We start from the raw sequence: 15,265 nt of genomic DNA, 5'->3' as shown, positions 1-15,265 counted from the left end.
TAATCTTGCAAACCAATAAAACTAACCTTGCGAACGAAGTTAGAACTGCGCAAATCGCAATATACGTTTAGTACTGCGGGGTGAATAATATACCGTTAGTGCCTATATCCCATACTTCAGAATAGCGTTTCAAACAACTAAATTTTAGATTTGTGAGAATGCGGTTATTTATTTTTGTAAATATTATTTGTTTACTTCCAAATCAGACAAAAAAGGAATGAAAACATGCCCTATCTTACCTAACTCTATGTCTATACTATACCTTACTTACTGCCTCAATCACGACAGGTAGGATAATTTTAGAATAGCGTGTTGGGATTGTGGGGTCTTCAATAACTATCATTACACTATACATACTTATCAGAACGACGCAATTGCGTGTCAGAGAAAGCAAGGAAAGATTGAACAATACAGAGTTGGGACTCTACACTGTAATTTTGAACCAATTATTTCGGGCAAAAACGCATTTATTTGGCAAGTGACCCTCATATTATGATAATTGTATGATAAAAAAACTTATTTTCAAAACATGTATGAAAGCTTCGTAACCTATAAACACCCTATTTTAAACGTTAAAATGTCCGTTTACGTTTATTCAATTTAACATAAGATCGTGCGGTTGTGCGTGCATATCTGATGTGGTTACATCTTATAAATTATGTAAGTACAATATTACGCTCTACATAATTTGGAACACTGTTTCTGTTTTCCGGTTTTACTATGTATATATATTGTATTAATAATTTAAACCGAAAATTAAACTACAGGGTAAGCGTCATTATTAATCTAAACGCAGCCCGCTTAAATTGCCCCACGCAGCAACAACATACTTTCTGATTCGTCAAGGCATTGCTGAGCTGCGAAACTGTAACACCAATGTCGGTCTGGTTTGTATAGCGCTTGGTAGAAATTTGCCAATTAGTAAAACCGGATTCACGCTCTGTAAGGCATTAAAACAATGTTTTAAAATTTTTGGACTTGCACTTAAAAACTTGCTATCGCTGTTAAATAAATTTTGGTATAATAACCTCGTGGGTGAGCACGCCCAACGAACAACAATACGATGAGTATGCCGCACCCCTCGTGCTATGACGTCAATGATACGTTTTCCAAAACGTCGCCTGCGGAGATCTCATGTGTTTAAGTTTCTTACAATTTTGATCGTTGCTTTCTTGGGTAATTGAGTCGAAGTTTAGCGCCGGATTAGTACCCGTTTAGCCTTGACTCGTAAACAACAGCCATCGCAAATTTACGTGTCATACTACACGCAGTATTTTAGAAGTTTGCAGCCCGAAAAGTTTTCACAGCGTAACGCTTCAAAGGTTTGAGACAAAAATTTAAAATTATCGTGTGGGTTGCGTGACTCATTACAAGACCTAGCCTTGGAACGCGATCGACAGATTTATGAGAAATGGGCTAATAGCGTGCGTGTAATCACTGGTTCACAAAACAGTGGTCGCTTTACGTGTACAAGCAGGTACATACCTCTGACACAAAACACGTAACATTGTTTTGGTTTGGCCAAGTTTTAAGCTAAAGGTAAAAAAGCGAAAAATCAGCTACTTCAAGAATTTTAGGATCGTGATTTCCGTGACATCGGCACGTTCTTTGTACGTTTGTTTACCGCCTACGTCGAACCTATTTACACATCGGTTCGGTCGTCGATGATCGATTTCGATTGACCAGTTACCTATTGAACTTTTAAATTGTAATCATGGGTCAATATTAAAAAGGATAAACGGAACAAACAGTGTGTGGTAATGTTCTGTTCCTGCGTATTCGTCTAATTCTTGTTGTCCATCGAAAACATGAAATCGTTGCCTCGACGACCTCTTCTTTGCCTAAACAAAATTTCAACTAGATTTGGCAAATGATGCGATGTTATGCGTATATATATAAATAGTAGGGTGGTAAAAGATGGGACACTTTTTTATTCTATTTTATCGTCTTACTTAATAGTGAACAACTAACATTCAAATATTTATGAAACCGATTCCTCACAGCCGGATATTTGAATATTAGATGCTAAAGGTGTCCCATCTTGCCCCACAGTACTATATACAATGCATTTCATGCTCTATACGACTGAATGTGTGATATACAGACTTGGTTTCGGATGTATTGAGTAAAACGATATTCGGTAAACGGAAAAAGAGTATAAACTTCGGACAGTTTCCCTTCCGTGCAGTCATTTATATAGGTGACATTTTTACCATGACGACATGGGACTTCCCTTAGTTAACCAACAGAGCGTTGAGACGAACTGAACTGGAGAAAAGAAGTTACCTGTATCCTGATTTGCTACGTGGTGGCACTGGAGATTTTTCATACGGAGAAACTGAAAAATAATATTTGAAATTTTATTGAAGAAGTTGGAATGTATGTTCTCAGTAATACAATTTGGCAGGGTAAGAATATGGAGATGAGATGTGTACTGGTAAATAAATTAGGTTTTTCACATACTTTATACCCTTTAAACCACTAATAAAAATACATACATTGGGGTGGTGAACGGAATGTTTTTCTTCGTCTTAACGACTTTGGATTGCACGAAGTATTTTCCGGACTTGGTATCCTGTAATGTACATCATATACATATATGTATATTTCTACATGTCAAATATTGAAGGGTGAGGGAAGATGTGACACATTTTTATTCTATTTCTCGACCCATTTTGGTAGTAAACACAAAACATTCGAAGAATTATAAAACCATACCCTCACGACTCCCATAGACCGTAGATAATTGTTTAAAACACGAACAGGATACTTGGGTATTATGTGTTAAAGATGTCCCATCTTACCTCACAGTTTTATACTACATAGATACACAATACTCTCAAGGAAAATCGTTTAATTTAAGAAAAAAGAACGTCCAACTTTAGGACAATGGCTCTTTAGCCACGTTCTGTTTACACGGTTGTCATGGCGACAACAATTACGTGTATAAGTGGGGGGTGGGGGTGCGATTGCGATGGGTTGGGGCATGACGTACACACCCCACGACCCACGCACCCGCTAACAGCGGTGAGAGATACGTCGTTGCTAGGGTCTATGTTTACAAACAACAAATGAAACAAAGGTTTCTGTGGGACGTGATGCCGTATTCACCGTAGAAAATGTCTCACGGAACGACCAACCAAACATTAGGCGAATTTACAGTGATGGTATGGACAGCTTTGAGGTAATGGGTAACTCTGGTTCAAACTGCAGGTCCCAGCATGGCGTACTTCGCCGGTAACCAATACACCACAAATTGGTAACCAATACATCACACGATTTTGATCGAACGTTTTCATTTACACTATTTTTTATTTTTAGTCATACGAATAGGTCTTAAAAATGTTCAAATTCTCACCTATGTGGGTGATTCTGAGCATTATCTTCACACGGACTCATGTTGCGTCTCGAACGTCTGGGTTCTGCAACGATTAAAACAAATTATAATTTTATTTTTGTTCCACAGGTTTTAGTAGGTTGCCAAATATAAAGGCAATAATTTTGGGAACCAAAATTAAAGCCACACTAACCTACAACATAGGAATTGTAAACAGCCGCACGAAACGGAAAAGGTGAGGCTTCCAAAGTTTATTTAGTGCGTGGGTGGTTATGGACGTTTAAATGAGAATATCTAGGGTGCTTTTATAATCTATCATCGCTGTGACCCAGGAAACCATGCTAGGGTATTGGTAGTTTCATGCGCGATACAATATAGTTAGTAACAGACCAACTTTGCAGAAATGAAATTGTGTTGGGTTACTTAAAATAGTTTAAGGTACGATTTGTAAATTTCATCTCAAAGTTATGGGGAGATTTTCACCTGTTTTTGTTGATTGCAACATTTTTGTCACTTCTTCGCATTTCTTTGCTTCAACGTCTTCAATTTTGGTTAATTCAATCACACGATTATCGTTTAAAGCGTGTTTAACTTCTCTACGCTTTAAAATCTGAGAACGTATAAGGTTTAAGCACGTTGCTTGGTGAAAATATTTCTTTTTTTGAACATACCGTATCCTCTCGAATTAAATTTGGTCCAGCTGAAGGAAGAAGTGTGGTGCTGCCTTTGCTCTCTTCTTTTTCAGTATCGTCACTGAAGAATATGCAAGTAAGGCTTATATGTTTACTTAGTGTAAGAAATCTTTATACAACTAGAACTATTAATGTATTGTGACACCTACTTGTCTGCGTGTATAATATAGTATAGGGTAAGGAAAGATGGGACACCTTTTCGTTCTATTTTCCCGTCTCATTTGATATCGTAAACAAAGAACATTCGAAGAATTATAAAACGGCATTCTCACGACTCCCATAGACCGTTGTAAATGACCAGGATATTAAGACATTATGTGCTAAAGGTGTCCCAGCATATTCTCCCACAGTACTATATAAATTATTAGGCTAATGTTTGTGATAGAGATGAAATGCTTGTAAAGAAGCCATATTTCTAACACAACCTGTCCGCTACAATAGATAAACAATTTAAATCATACACAAATGGTAACGAAGTAAAAAACATATAAACGAATAGGAATTATAAATTTACGTTATGCTTGCTGTGGTGGAAATTATTGGTGAAGCTATGGGGGGTGTGGAGGATTGTAGAGAATCTAAACCCAGCAATGAAGTGACCACTCCAAGCGCCAAGGACTCCACTAACTTATCCATGCTTTTTGCTTCGTTCACATTGCTACTTGTTTCTGTGCCTGCAAATTTTAATCAATTTATTTCTACTGTAAAGTTTTAAAAAAATACTATATAGTCGGGTGAGGGAAAATGGGACATCCTATCACTTTTTTCTCGTCACAATTGGTAGTAAACAAAGACAATTCAAATATTTATAAAACCGTATCCTCGCGACTTCCATTAACCGTTGTTAATTGTTTATAACACGATCAGAATATTTAAACATTCTATGCTAATTGAATCCCATCTTCCCCCACCCTACTATACAATATGTATAGCTGTGTCTAAATTAGAGTGCAGTATAAAAAATATTTAGGTAGTGAAAATCATATTGTATTAAATCAAATATAATGCGTATCAAAACAAAAACAGCACAGTGCTAAATGCTTTAAAACAAACCAAAACCTCTAATTGAGCCAAACGTTAATGTGTAATTTTCGTCGACCAGTCAAGGAAAATGAAAAGCAACTGTAAAAAATTATACCTGGTTGCTTAACAGTTGATTCGAGAGCACATTTTACGATTCTGGACGCCAATTCATCTAAGAGAACTTGGATTTCAGATTTAGGAGCCGATTCCTCCGGAGTTGACTCTGATGACTGATCTTTGCTACAAACGTCAAAACGACATGGAGTTTAAAAATATGTATGAGGACTAATAAGGACTAACTTCTGAAAGCGTTACCTGTTCAGTGTTTTAACATTGCCATCTAGTTTCAATGGTTGGTCGTTTTTAGTTTCTGCAAAACATAAAACGTATTAAACAATTATAATCTTAAACATTGCTTCTCTATCTATAGTACGAACACATTGTCATGATATATGAAGGTCTTCCAAGGGGTGGGTTTACCTTATCTAGAATCACGGCCTACTTACAGGAATATTTCCTCGCCTATACTGGAATCAGACAAGTTACGAGTAAATGAAATAAGAACATTTTTTTATTTAAAGCTGCAGTTTTTTTATAAAACGTAATGGAACGAGAGCTTTAAAAAAATTGTACATGATAACAAACAGTTTAAGAACTACTACTCTGAAGTATAACAAGGTTGACTAAAAAGGATTTTTAAGTCAGAGGTTTCAACCTCTTTGTTCGAAATAATATAGAAACATCCAAATCGTGCATACCTCCTTTTAGATCGTCCTTCATTCTCCAATTTGAAAACGACGATTTGTAAATTGCCTTGGGTTTTGTATCAGACGCAAAAGATTTGCATTTTGTTGCTTTTGGAAGACTGCTGGTCATGCCTTTGTTAAGTACTTGAGTCGACTTTGTACCCGATTTACGAGCTAACTTCTCTTTGGACTTGTGTTTTTTTCTACTTATACCATCAGACGTCTGAGATGGGAAACATACAAACCTCGTATTGTGAATTTGTGGGATTTGTTTAAGTATTTGCCGGCTGTTTATGGACCAGCCCCGCGGCTATTTTATTAGCTTAATCTTTAATAATAAAAACAGATATACATGTAATAAATATGTTCAAAAGTTCCCACTTATATTACCTTGGTTTTTACATTCTTTCCAGAAACTTCGGTCTCTGAACTTTGTTGAGTTTCTAAATAGCAAATTTTGGTAATATTATTAACTATAGGAGCTCCACTTTATATTATCATGTTGCTACAATTGATATATAGTAGGGTGGGGGAAGACGAGACATCTTTTATTCTATTCTCTCGCCCGTTTGGTACTTGGTAGTAAACAAAAAAAGCATTCAAAGAATTATAAAACCATATTCTCACGACTTCCAGAGACCATTTTTAATTGTTTTAACACGATCAGGATATTTGGGCTAAAGGTGTTCGTCTTTCCCAACCTACTAAAATCTCGATATCCTTGATATTACAACAGTGTTATACCTTCAGTTTGTTCATCCTTTTCCCCCATTAACATTCGAACAATATCAGCGGCTAACACGCTTGCTGCTGAACTAATTGTAGACCGATCTGTGGCTGTTATCAGCTTTTCCAAATCTAAAACAAATCACGAATTTGCAATCAACCAGACCACTATTGTTTATAAAACTTCTATAGATGTACGAACCAGACTGTCCAGCTGTCGCAGAACTTGCGGTTTGGCTCTCAGTGTTGGTGGTATTAGAAATACTAAAACATAAATAAGAAGTTGATTACTTTTTAAATGTATATAATAGGGTGGGAGGAGATGGGACACCTTTAGCGCATAATATCCAAATATCCTGATCGTGTTTTAAACAATTAACAACGGTCTATGGGAGTCGTGAGGATACAGTTTTATAATGTTTTGAATGTTTTTTATTTACTGGCAAGTGGGATAAGAAAATAGAACAAAAATGTGTCCCATTTTTCCCCACCCCACTATATTACTTAAAATATAATACATGAATCAGTGCAACTTATTTATCTTTGCGTGTCAGGCAGTGGCAGTCGTTATAACACTTCTGTTTCATACTACACCTTCTACTTATGAGTTACCACCTATGTTACTTAGTGGGTGACTATTTTTTTTATGTGTTTAGTGACATTATTGTATGACTGACAATTTAGCCACTCATAAGAACTAGCGGGATGGACCAATTGCCGTTAAGTGTCTTGCAAGAGGAGACACACACCCACAATGACAGCGTCAAGCAACGAACCAGTATTCTTTGAGTATATAAAAAGTAACTATGCTGTGCCACATGACATACATGTAGATAGTATCGTTTTAAACCTTGAAACACGACTTTATAGATTTCCAATTACCTTTTCCTAGCGTCGACGAGGCTTCGTACGATTTTAACGATTTCACTTTGCAGTTTCTCCAAATTACCCGGCACGTGTAAATTAGTTGAGTCCTTTTCCATTATTCTTTCCAATACTCTTGCTGCCAAAGTGTCAATCACCATTTGACTGACAGCCGAGCTAACAACGCTTTCTACTTCGCCATGAACTAAAGATCTGAACCAAGAATAAAATTATATGCTTAATGCGTCGTTGAAAGTAGATATTAACTCATGTTTGCTAATAATGAAATCAAACCAACGTCGTCTCCATCAACCAAAGCTACCAAGCAAACTGGCTTACCTTCCTTCTGTTATTGTAAGCTTAGCAATCTCTTCTGCAAGTAAGCTCATCCCTGAGCTGAATGCTGATCTAGAAGAACTTCCTAACGAACCAGCGTTTGCCAATGCTACCTCCAATGCTGTACTCTCTACTATAAGATCTTCTGACACATGCTAAATACATTGTGTCAAACATAGAAAAGTGTAGTCAAAAATAAGTTTACACCTTTAGTCCTGAGTTAACTGCTGACTGTGTTGAGCTGTCTGCCAATAAAAGCTTCTGCAGCGATTGTTTCAAAGCATCCATGGCAAAAATGCTTGCTCCACTACTCATAGCAGAGTCGGTAGAACTGCCCAAATCACCTGCCTTTAAATAATAAAGATATTATAATTTTTATGCCGTCCAACAAGTATTTCATATTTGTAAAATACACCCGAGTTTTTCCACCTATTGAACGCTGGAGTATAGATTTAAAACACTACCAACCTTTAACATTGCGTTGCTTACAACATCGCCGGCAAGATCGCTTGCACCAGAATTAACTGCTGATTCCTGAGATAAATTTTCCGCTCTTTGAATGGCAGTTAGTGCGGCATCAGTCGCCAAATCATCCAAACCGGAGCTCACAGCTGATCTTGCGTCGCTGGAAATTTTGCTAGTCTCCTGGAGCGTCTCCTAAAAAAGACAATGTGATATATCAGGGATGTGGTTGTGATCAGTTGACTCCACAATCATACTTTTATATTTAGTTTATACAGAAGGGTGAGAGAAGATGGGACACCTTTCGCAAGATGAGACACCTTTCGCACATAATATAAAAACATCCTGATCGTGTTTTAAACTCTTAACAACGGTATATGGGAGTCATAATGATATAGTTTTATATTTCTTTGAATGTTCTTTGTTTACTACCAAATTGGACGAGAAAATAGAGTTAAAAGGTGTCTCATCTTTCCCCATCCTACTCTTTAACAAATAGTCAGGATAAAGATCGTAACCGACAGATACGGTGTTCGATCGATGCTGATATTGATAGCAGTATGTTTTTGTTAAGCAATAAGACACTTAACGGAAATTGCTCCCACCCAGCAGTGGCCATTAATAGGTTTGACCACTCTAGGTGTCGGGGCTGAATGACCAGCATATTATACTAGAAGGCTTCATACATAATAATTTTACAGTATAAGTTGCGGGAAAAATAAACTTCACCAACAAAATACGCAAGTATCATTTCCATACTTTAACCATAGCGTCGGCTAGTTTCTTCATAGCGTTCTCAATGGTCGGCGTCGAGCTTTCTTCGGACCACAGACTCGCTTCTTGGTTGACTTTCTTCACAGCATTGTCTGTGATTGCTGCAGCAAGATCTTCGATGCCAGATGAGAAAGCAGACGACGCATCTCGATCGGGAACGATTTTTCTGAGAAGATAAATAGTATTAGATTCTTGTGAGATTTCTGCCAGTACAAACTCTATTATGCATTCACGAGATGATGACGAAAAAACAATTTATTGAAATGATTAGAAGATACAGTAGGGTGGGGGAGGATGGGACACCTTTTTGTTCTATTTACTCGTCCTATTAGGTCAGTGGTTCCCAAAGTTATTTTAGCGCGACCCAAATTCGAGTTTTATGAACATCTCGCGACCCATGTACCCAAACCTTAAACATCAAAAAAAATCTACTTCTAATGTATGCATTCTATACTGTTTTTTTGGATATGTATGAAGTAGACCGGTCCGGGCGCCGTGGCGAAGTGGTTAGCGCGCCTGCCTCTAACCCAGAGGTAATGGGTTCAAGGCTCGTCGCTGCTACCATTGTGGGCGTATGTGTCCTTGGGCAAGACACTTAACGGCAATTGCTCCAACCTAGTGGTCACTAATGGGTTGTCCAAATTATCAGCCATACATAAAAATGAAAAAATCCACAAAAAAATAATCACCCACAAAGTAATATACTTGGTAACTCGTAAGCTGGCGCGAGGTGCACACCCGTGTTATAACAACTGTCGTTTTCCGGCCACGCGTGGATAAAGTAAGTCACATTCATTCATTCAGACAAGACACACAAGTTAACCACAGTTGTAGTACAGTAAGTACACAGTTTATGAAACAATGGTTTATTAACAAACTAATTATTGATTCAGTGTGATTGATGAAACTGAAATTTCTCCTTCATGATATCTTCAATGCACGGCTCTAATTTAGTGAGTGCAATGCGCATATCGTCACCAGGATCGAGACGATTGCGAGCCTTGGTTTTAATAACAGTCAGTGCAGAAAACCCTTGCTCGCACAGATACGTGGTTGCAAACGGGAGTAGAAAAGTCATTGCTTCGTTACCAATTACTGGCTTTTCCTTCTTAACCGAAGTCCGAACTCTCCAAGCGACGCTGTGGATAAAAGTTGTCGATGGAACTGGTCGTGATGCAGGTCAATAAGCTCTTCCTGCAGTGCTGTAACATCCTCTGATAAGTTGTCAACCTTTGCCAGAAACGGATTTCTGACCCACCACTGAGATGCCAGATTTCCATCTGGGATGTAGCGATCAAACTCCGTAATAAGGTTTTCCAAATGCGCCGATAAAATGGGTTTGATGACATCAAATCTTATAACTGCATTCCATTCCTCCAGATACTCGTTCATGGAAGGAAACGCGGCCGTTCGTCCACGCTCCAGTTTTTTCTTCCACAGCTGAAGCTTTTCTTTGAAGGCAGACAATTTCTCCGAAAGAGTGATGATATTTTGATTTCTGCCTTGCATTGACATGTTAAGATCATTCACTGCGGTGAAGATGTCGTTTAAATAACATACTTTGAGCATCCATTCCTTATCTTGAAATCGATTAGCATGGCGATGTTTTTTTCATTGAGAAAGATCTGCATCTCTGTTCGTAGATCTACTACACGGCGCAAGAGCTTGCCGCGAGAAAGCCATCTCACATTAGAGTAGAATAGGAGATGTTGGAATTGAGACTCCAGGTTAACACACATCTGCTCGAACAAACGACAGTTAACAGCACTGGATTTGATAAAGTTGACTACACCAACAACCTCCTGCATCACTTCTGAAAGATCCGGAGACAAATGTTGCGCAGCAAGGTTTTCACGATGCAGAAGACAATGGACGACTTGGACATTGGGATTGACTTGCTTGACTCTTGCAGTAAACCATTGTCGACAACCAAGCATCGCAGGAGCGCCGTCAGTGCATAAGCTGAAACAGTTTTCCCAGTGAATGCCTTCTTTTTGTTGAAAGTTGTCCACAACGTTAAAGATGTCTGCGCCAGTTGTCGTTGTTTCCAATGTTTTGCAAAAATTCTTCTTCGAGATTCTTGTCACCCTCGTACCTCACGTAAACCAATAGCTGTGCGTTCTTTCCAATGTCGGTTGACTCATCGAGTTGATAGCTCCACTTTCCCGCTTTCTTCATTCGGGCAACCACTTGGTCTTTTATATTCAGTGAAAGGTCTGCGATACGACTTTTGACTGTGTTATTCGATAGCGAGATGGACTGCAATTTCGATGCCACGTCGTTACCGCACACGAGTTTGGCCATGTCAATGGCTGCAGGTTTAACGAGTTCTTCTCCAATTGTGTGCGGTTTCATCTCTTTACCTATGCGTAGCGCGACCACGTACGATGCCAGCGTGGCTTGCTTGGAGACTAACAGCGCTGTATTCGTTGTTGAGCAAAATCGGTTTCGTTTTAGTTCCACTTCTCGGTGCTGAAAATAAACACGATTCTTTTCTACATGTTGCGGGTGATTTGTTTCTAAATGTCTTTTCAATTTGTTTTTCTTCATAGACTGGTTCGATAACACTGCATAACACATCACACATTGTGGCTTCGCAGTACCATGATCATTGATAGAAGTGAACCCCAAACTTAAAAATTCTGGCTTGTAAGAATATTTGCTCATCCTGAAACGCTAATTTTTAGCAATACAATCTGCAATGCGCTACTTTCCAGTAAATTACTGTACGACTGTTGTAAATAAATATGCAATGACATATGCTCACTCTTAAACGCTAATTTTTAGCAATAAAATCTGCAATGCAATGTGCTTCTTCAGTAACTTACTGTAGGACTGTTATAAATAAATCTGCAATGACATAATGATGTCATAATCCAGCTTGGCGCAACAGGACCGTAAATAGGTACATTTTATGTCTGTTAACGGACACTAATTTGAGCGCATTTTTATGTTTAAAATTTAATTTAATAAGCAGAACGCGTGCACTATTAAGAAAGAAAAAGCGAGTGTTTCTTTATCGATGATCAGGAGCAGACGCGTCCACTATTTAGAGAAAAAAAGGCGAGTGTTTCTTTATCGATGATCAGGAGCAGACGCGTCCGCTATTTAGAGAGAAAAGGCGAGTGTTTCTTTATAAACAATCGGGAGCAGACGCGCGCACTTTTAAAAGAGAAAAAGCGAGTGTTTTTTTTATTAATTTGCGTGCCTTTTTTTCGTTTTTTTTTTTAATTTACGCCCATGCGCGACCCTTTTTCAACCCTGTGCGACCAATGTTTGGGTCGCGACCCATACTTTGGGAACCACTGTATTAGGTAGTAAACAAAGAAAATTTAAGAAAGTATGAAACCGTATCCTCACCACCTCCATAGACCGTTGTTAATTATTTTAAAAAACGATCAGAATGTTTGAATATAATGTGCTAAAAATGTACTATTTTCCCCCAAAGTATATATTTAACATTGCTTTACATAAAAGATAATGTTTTGTTTATTTCTTAAAATTAAAAGCAAAATAAAACTTGTTAAAAACGCCACAGGTAAAACCTACTTGAGTAAAAGTGTCAAAATAAAGCGAACACTCCCAATACAGTATAAATTTACTCAATTTTGTATTGTATATAATTATAGTAGGGTGGGGGGGACGAGACACCTTTTCATTCTAATTTCTCGTCTCATTTGGTAGTAAACAAAAACATTTAAAGAATTATAAAACCGTATCCTCGCGACTCCCATAGACTGTTGTTAATTGTTTAAGAAACAATCAGGTTATTTGGAAATTATGTGCCAAAGGTGTCCTATCTACCCCCATTATACTTATAACTATGACAAATTAAGACGTAGTAAAAAAGTGTACGTAAGACTGATTCAAAATGGTTCATAGTTTACTTTACCCACTTTACTATTCGTCGAACCTGAACTGATTTAACTGTTGATAATTACAGTGTGTACTAACTTATTTTAATTACTTTGCAAGGTTTTGACTGATGCGTTGGATATCTCTCTCTTGAAGGTTTCTGAACAACCGCCTGGGGGCGTTAGTGAGCGCTTTAAGGCTAAATATTTCCTGAATGAAATCTTCCACTGTCATATCTGAAAAACACACGCATTAGTCTTTGTATATAGCACGATTTGGTTTAACATATAGCAGGGTGGGGGGGAGCTAGGACACCTTTAGCACATAATATACAAATATTCTGATCGTGTTTTAAACAATTAACAACGGTTTATGTGAGTTGTGAAAATACAATTTTATAAATCTTTCAATTTTCATTGTTTACCACCAAATGGGACGAGCAAATGGAATAAAAAGGTGTCTCATCTTCCCTACCCTATACTCTACATACCCTTGACGTCTTTACAGAGGTTAGTTTCAGACTTTGGTTTGTACGATGAAGGTAAAAGAGCTTTAAGATTCAAAATTGCACCAACAATTCCAGACGTCATTTCATTCACTCGTGTTTCCATGGTGAAACTGCTGAGTGACGTCATGCTTGTGGAAGTTGACGTAGTATTTCCTACAGAAGATAAGTTGTGCATAAGATTAGGAACTAAATGTCTCATATATGCTTGTTAATCAAATCTAAAGGCCCGATTTACTACGTATGGGAAATTATAACCCGGATGAACATTAAACTGCCTTTCGCGTAGTTTCCAACTCAGATACACTAAACTGCAAAGTTTTAACATAATCATAAAAGCATTTGGTGATTCTTGTATTTTAGAATAAAATAAGGAAAGCAAAAAATTAAAGAGGTTTTCGAAGCGAAAAAACTTCGAAGCGAAACATGTAAACCATAATTGAAATATATAAAAATGTATAAGATCAACATTTCACACATACTGGGTGTCTAATATTGATATATTCATCAAAACGTAACTGATTAAATGGAAATAGTGAGTCAACGAATCACCTACTTATACCAACAGAGCAGCCACTTTTATTAAATATTCTCATAGCTGCTCGGCGTTGCAATACACCACGGAAAAAGCCTTTCTCGCCAATTAGCAAAAGAAAGAACAAGTGTTAGTACTTGAACTACAGCATTGCACCCAGTAACATTGGAAGCAAATACTGCGTGTTTTTCTAGGACGTACATCTGCAACGTGATCGACGTAACTATTAGTGTTAAAGTACAAATCGACAGGCCGACTGCGTGACGCTTTATTATAGACCTTGTCCCACTGGTTAGGTAAGTATTATTTTGTAGCAGTGGATAAATGGTTAAAACCACCAGCGAAATCTCCATAGCTGTAAAAAAAATAATGGTAATAACACTATAGATCAAAGCGCCGTTCAAAGACAAATTGTCGGACAAGACACAACCGAGTTGCGGGTCACTTGTTAATTTCAGTGACATAAAAAAACATAATGTAGCAACTAGTTTGACGATGATCAGCACGATTAGCACGTTGCCACAGAGAAGAAGATTCGTAGAACGGTCGTGCTTTAGCAAGGGGTCAGCGTTGAAGGAATGTTGCCTGAACCAGAATAACACAAGTACGGATGCCTTTAACCCTAAAAATAAGCATACGTTGATGTAGTGATGAGCTCTGCACCATGAAGCTGAACACCGGCCATGATTGACTTCAAATATTGCAAAAATTGAAGCAAGGAAAGCCAATACCGATGTGACCAGACAGAGATAATTAATGGAGCATTTCTTCTTGTGTTTTACATGGAAAGAAACCAACGCAAGCAAAATGTATCCCGAAAAGATAGTCAGTCCGACTGAGAATGAGAAACCAACCAGGAAACGGGACTGAAAAAAATAAGTAAATCCACAATATGTTGCATTGTCAGTAACGTTGCTGTTTCTTGCCGTTGGCACACTGCTATTTATCTGCTGCCTGTGCGGGGGAACGGACATATTCCACTATAAGAGCCGGTTCACCATTAAATCACCGCACAAGCTAGCTCATCACAGCTTTGTTCCGTTTATAAAAATTACGTCATCCAATTCCTTTTAAAACAGCTTTTTTTATTGCAACAAGTAAACTATAAGGAATAAAAGGGCACGTAATGTACAATGCACAATCAACATTTACTCAAACGCGCTTGGAGAGGCAACTTACAACTCTTAAAATCTATACCTTTGCTGGCGTTTTTACATTGACATTTAGCACCACCAACCACAGTAAGAAAAACGAACTATCTACACCGAGATGATATTGTGTTTAATCAACTCTGACAGATCATAAACGTTCGTTACATTTTATTTTTCTGTTATTTAAATGTGGACAATTATCGTATAATTCATAAAATAGTTACATTTTGGTTGCAACCTATGGATGTACGATCTGGGG

At 37.8% G+C, this 15,265-nt stretch overlaps 2 protein-coding genes across 3 annotated transcripts in view; both read right to left on the bottom strand.

Annotated features, from left to right (window-relative positions):
• Positions 1–1,693: 1,693 nt before the first annotated feature.
• Positions 1,694–15,265, bottom strand: part of LOC149742906 (uncharacterized) — a 36,282-nt gene continuing 22,710 nt past the window's right edge. For both annotated transcript variants that reach the window (XM_089871821.1, XM_089871829.1), the window contains exons 16-35: positions 13,306–13,476; positions 12,928–13,051; positions 8,946–9,126; positions 8,193–8,381; positions 7,932–8,072; positions 7,728–7,879; positions 7,407–7,601; positions 6,727–6,788; positions 6,543–6,656; positions 6,189–6,241; positions 5,811–6,021; positions 5,368–5,422; positions 5,168–5,292; positions 4,544–4,703; positions 4,009–4,090; positions 3,821–3,947; positions 3,359–3,422; positions 2,499–2,575; positions 2,287–2,338; positions 1,694–1,841 (exon numbers count right to left, since the gene is read on the bottom strand). In XM_089871821.1, coding sequence (XP_089727947.1) covers positions 1,784–1,841; positions 2,287–2,338; positions 2,499–2,575; positions 3,359–3,422; positions 3,821–3,947; positions 4,009–4,090; positions 4,544–4,703; positions 5,168–5,292; positions 5,368–5,422; positions 5,811–6,021; positions 6,189–6,241; positions 6,543–6,656; positions 6,727–6,788; positions 7,407–7,601; positions 7,728–7,879; positions 7,932–8,072; positions 8,193–8,381; positions 8,946–9,126; positions 12,928–13,051; positions 13,306–13,476 — 2,393 coding nt within the window. In that variant the 3' untranslated portion in view covers positions 1,694–1,783. The remainder of the gene's footprint in view (positions 1,842–2,286; positions 2,339–2,498; positions 2,576–3,358; positions 3,423–3,820; positions 3,948–4,008; positions 4,091–4,543; positions 4,704–5,167; positions 5,293–5,367; positions 5,423–5,810; positions 6,022–6,188; positions 6,242–6,542; positions 6,657–6,726; positions 6,789–7,406; positions 7,602–7,727; positions 7,880–7,931; positions 8,073–8,192; positions 8,382–8,945; positions 9,127–12,927; positions 13,052–13,305; positions 13,477–15,265) is intronic.
• Positions 13,885–15,106, bottom strand: LOC149742912 (uncharacterized). Its single transcript, XM_089872002.1, has one exon. It carries the CDS (start codon positions 14,827–14,829, stop codon positions 13,903–13,905), a length of 927 nt encoding a protein of 308 aa, XP_089728128.1. The 5' UTR covers positions 14,830–15,106; the 3' UTR covers positions 13,885–13,902.

The sequence above is a fragment of the Ciona robusta genome, chromosome 1 (genome assembly GCF_009617815.1).
Source record: "Ciona robusta chromosome 1, ASM961781v2".
Classification (NCBI taxonomy): domain Eukaryota; kingdom Metazoa; phylum Chordata; class Ascidiacea; order Phlebobranchia; family Cionidae; genus Ciona; species Ciona robusta.
Note: the sequence above shows the minus strand (reverse complement) of the source record. Positions and strands in the feature narration are given on the sequence as shown.

Excerpts from the sequence above, each read along its gene's own strand:
- LOC149742912 (XM_089872002.1), bottom strand. The coding sequence starts at position 14,829 with ATGTCCGTTCCCCCGCACAGGCAGCAGATAAATAGCAGTGTGCCAACG.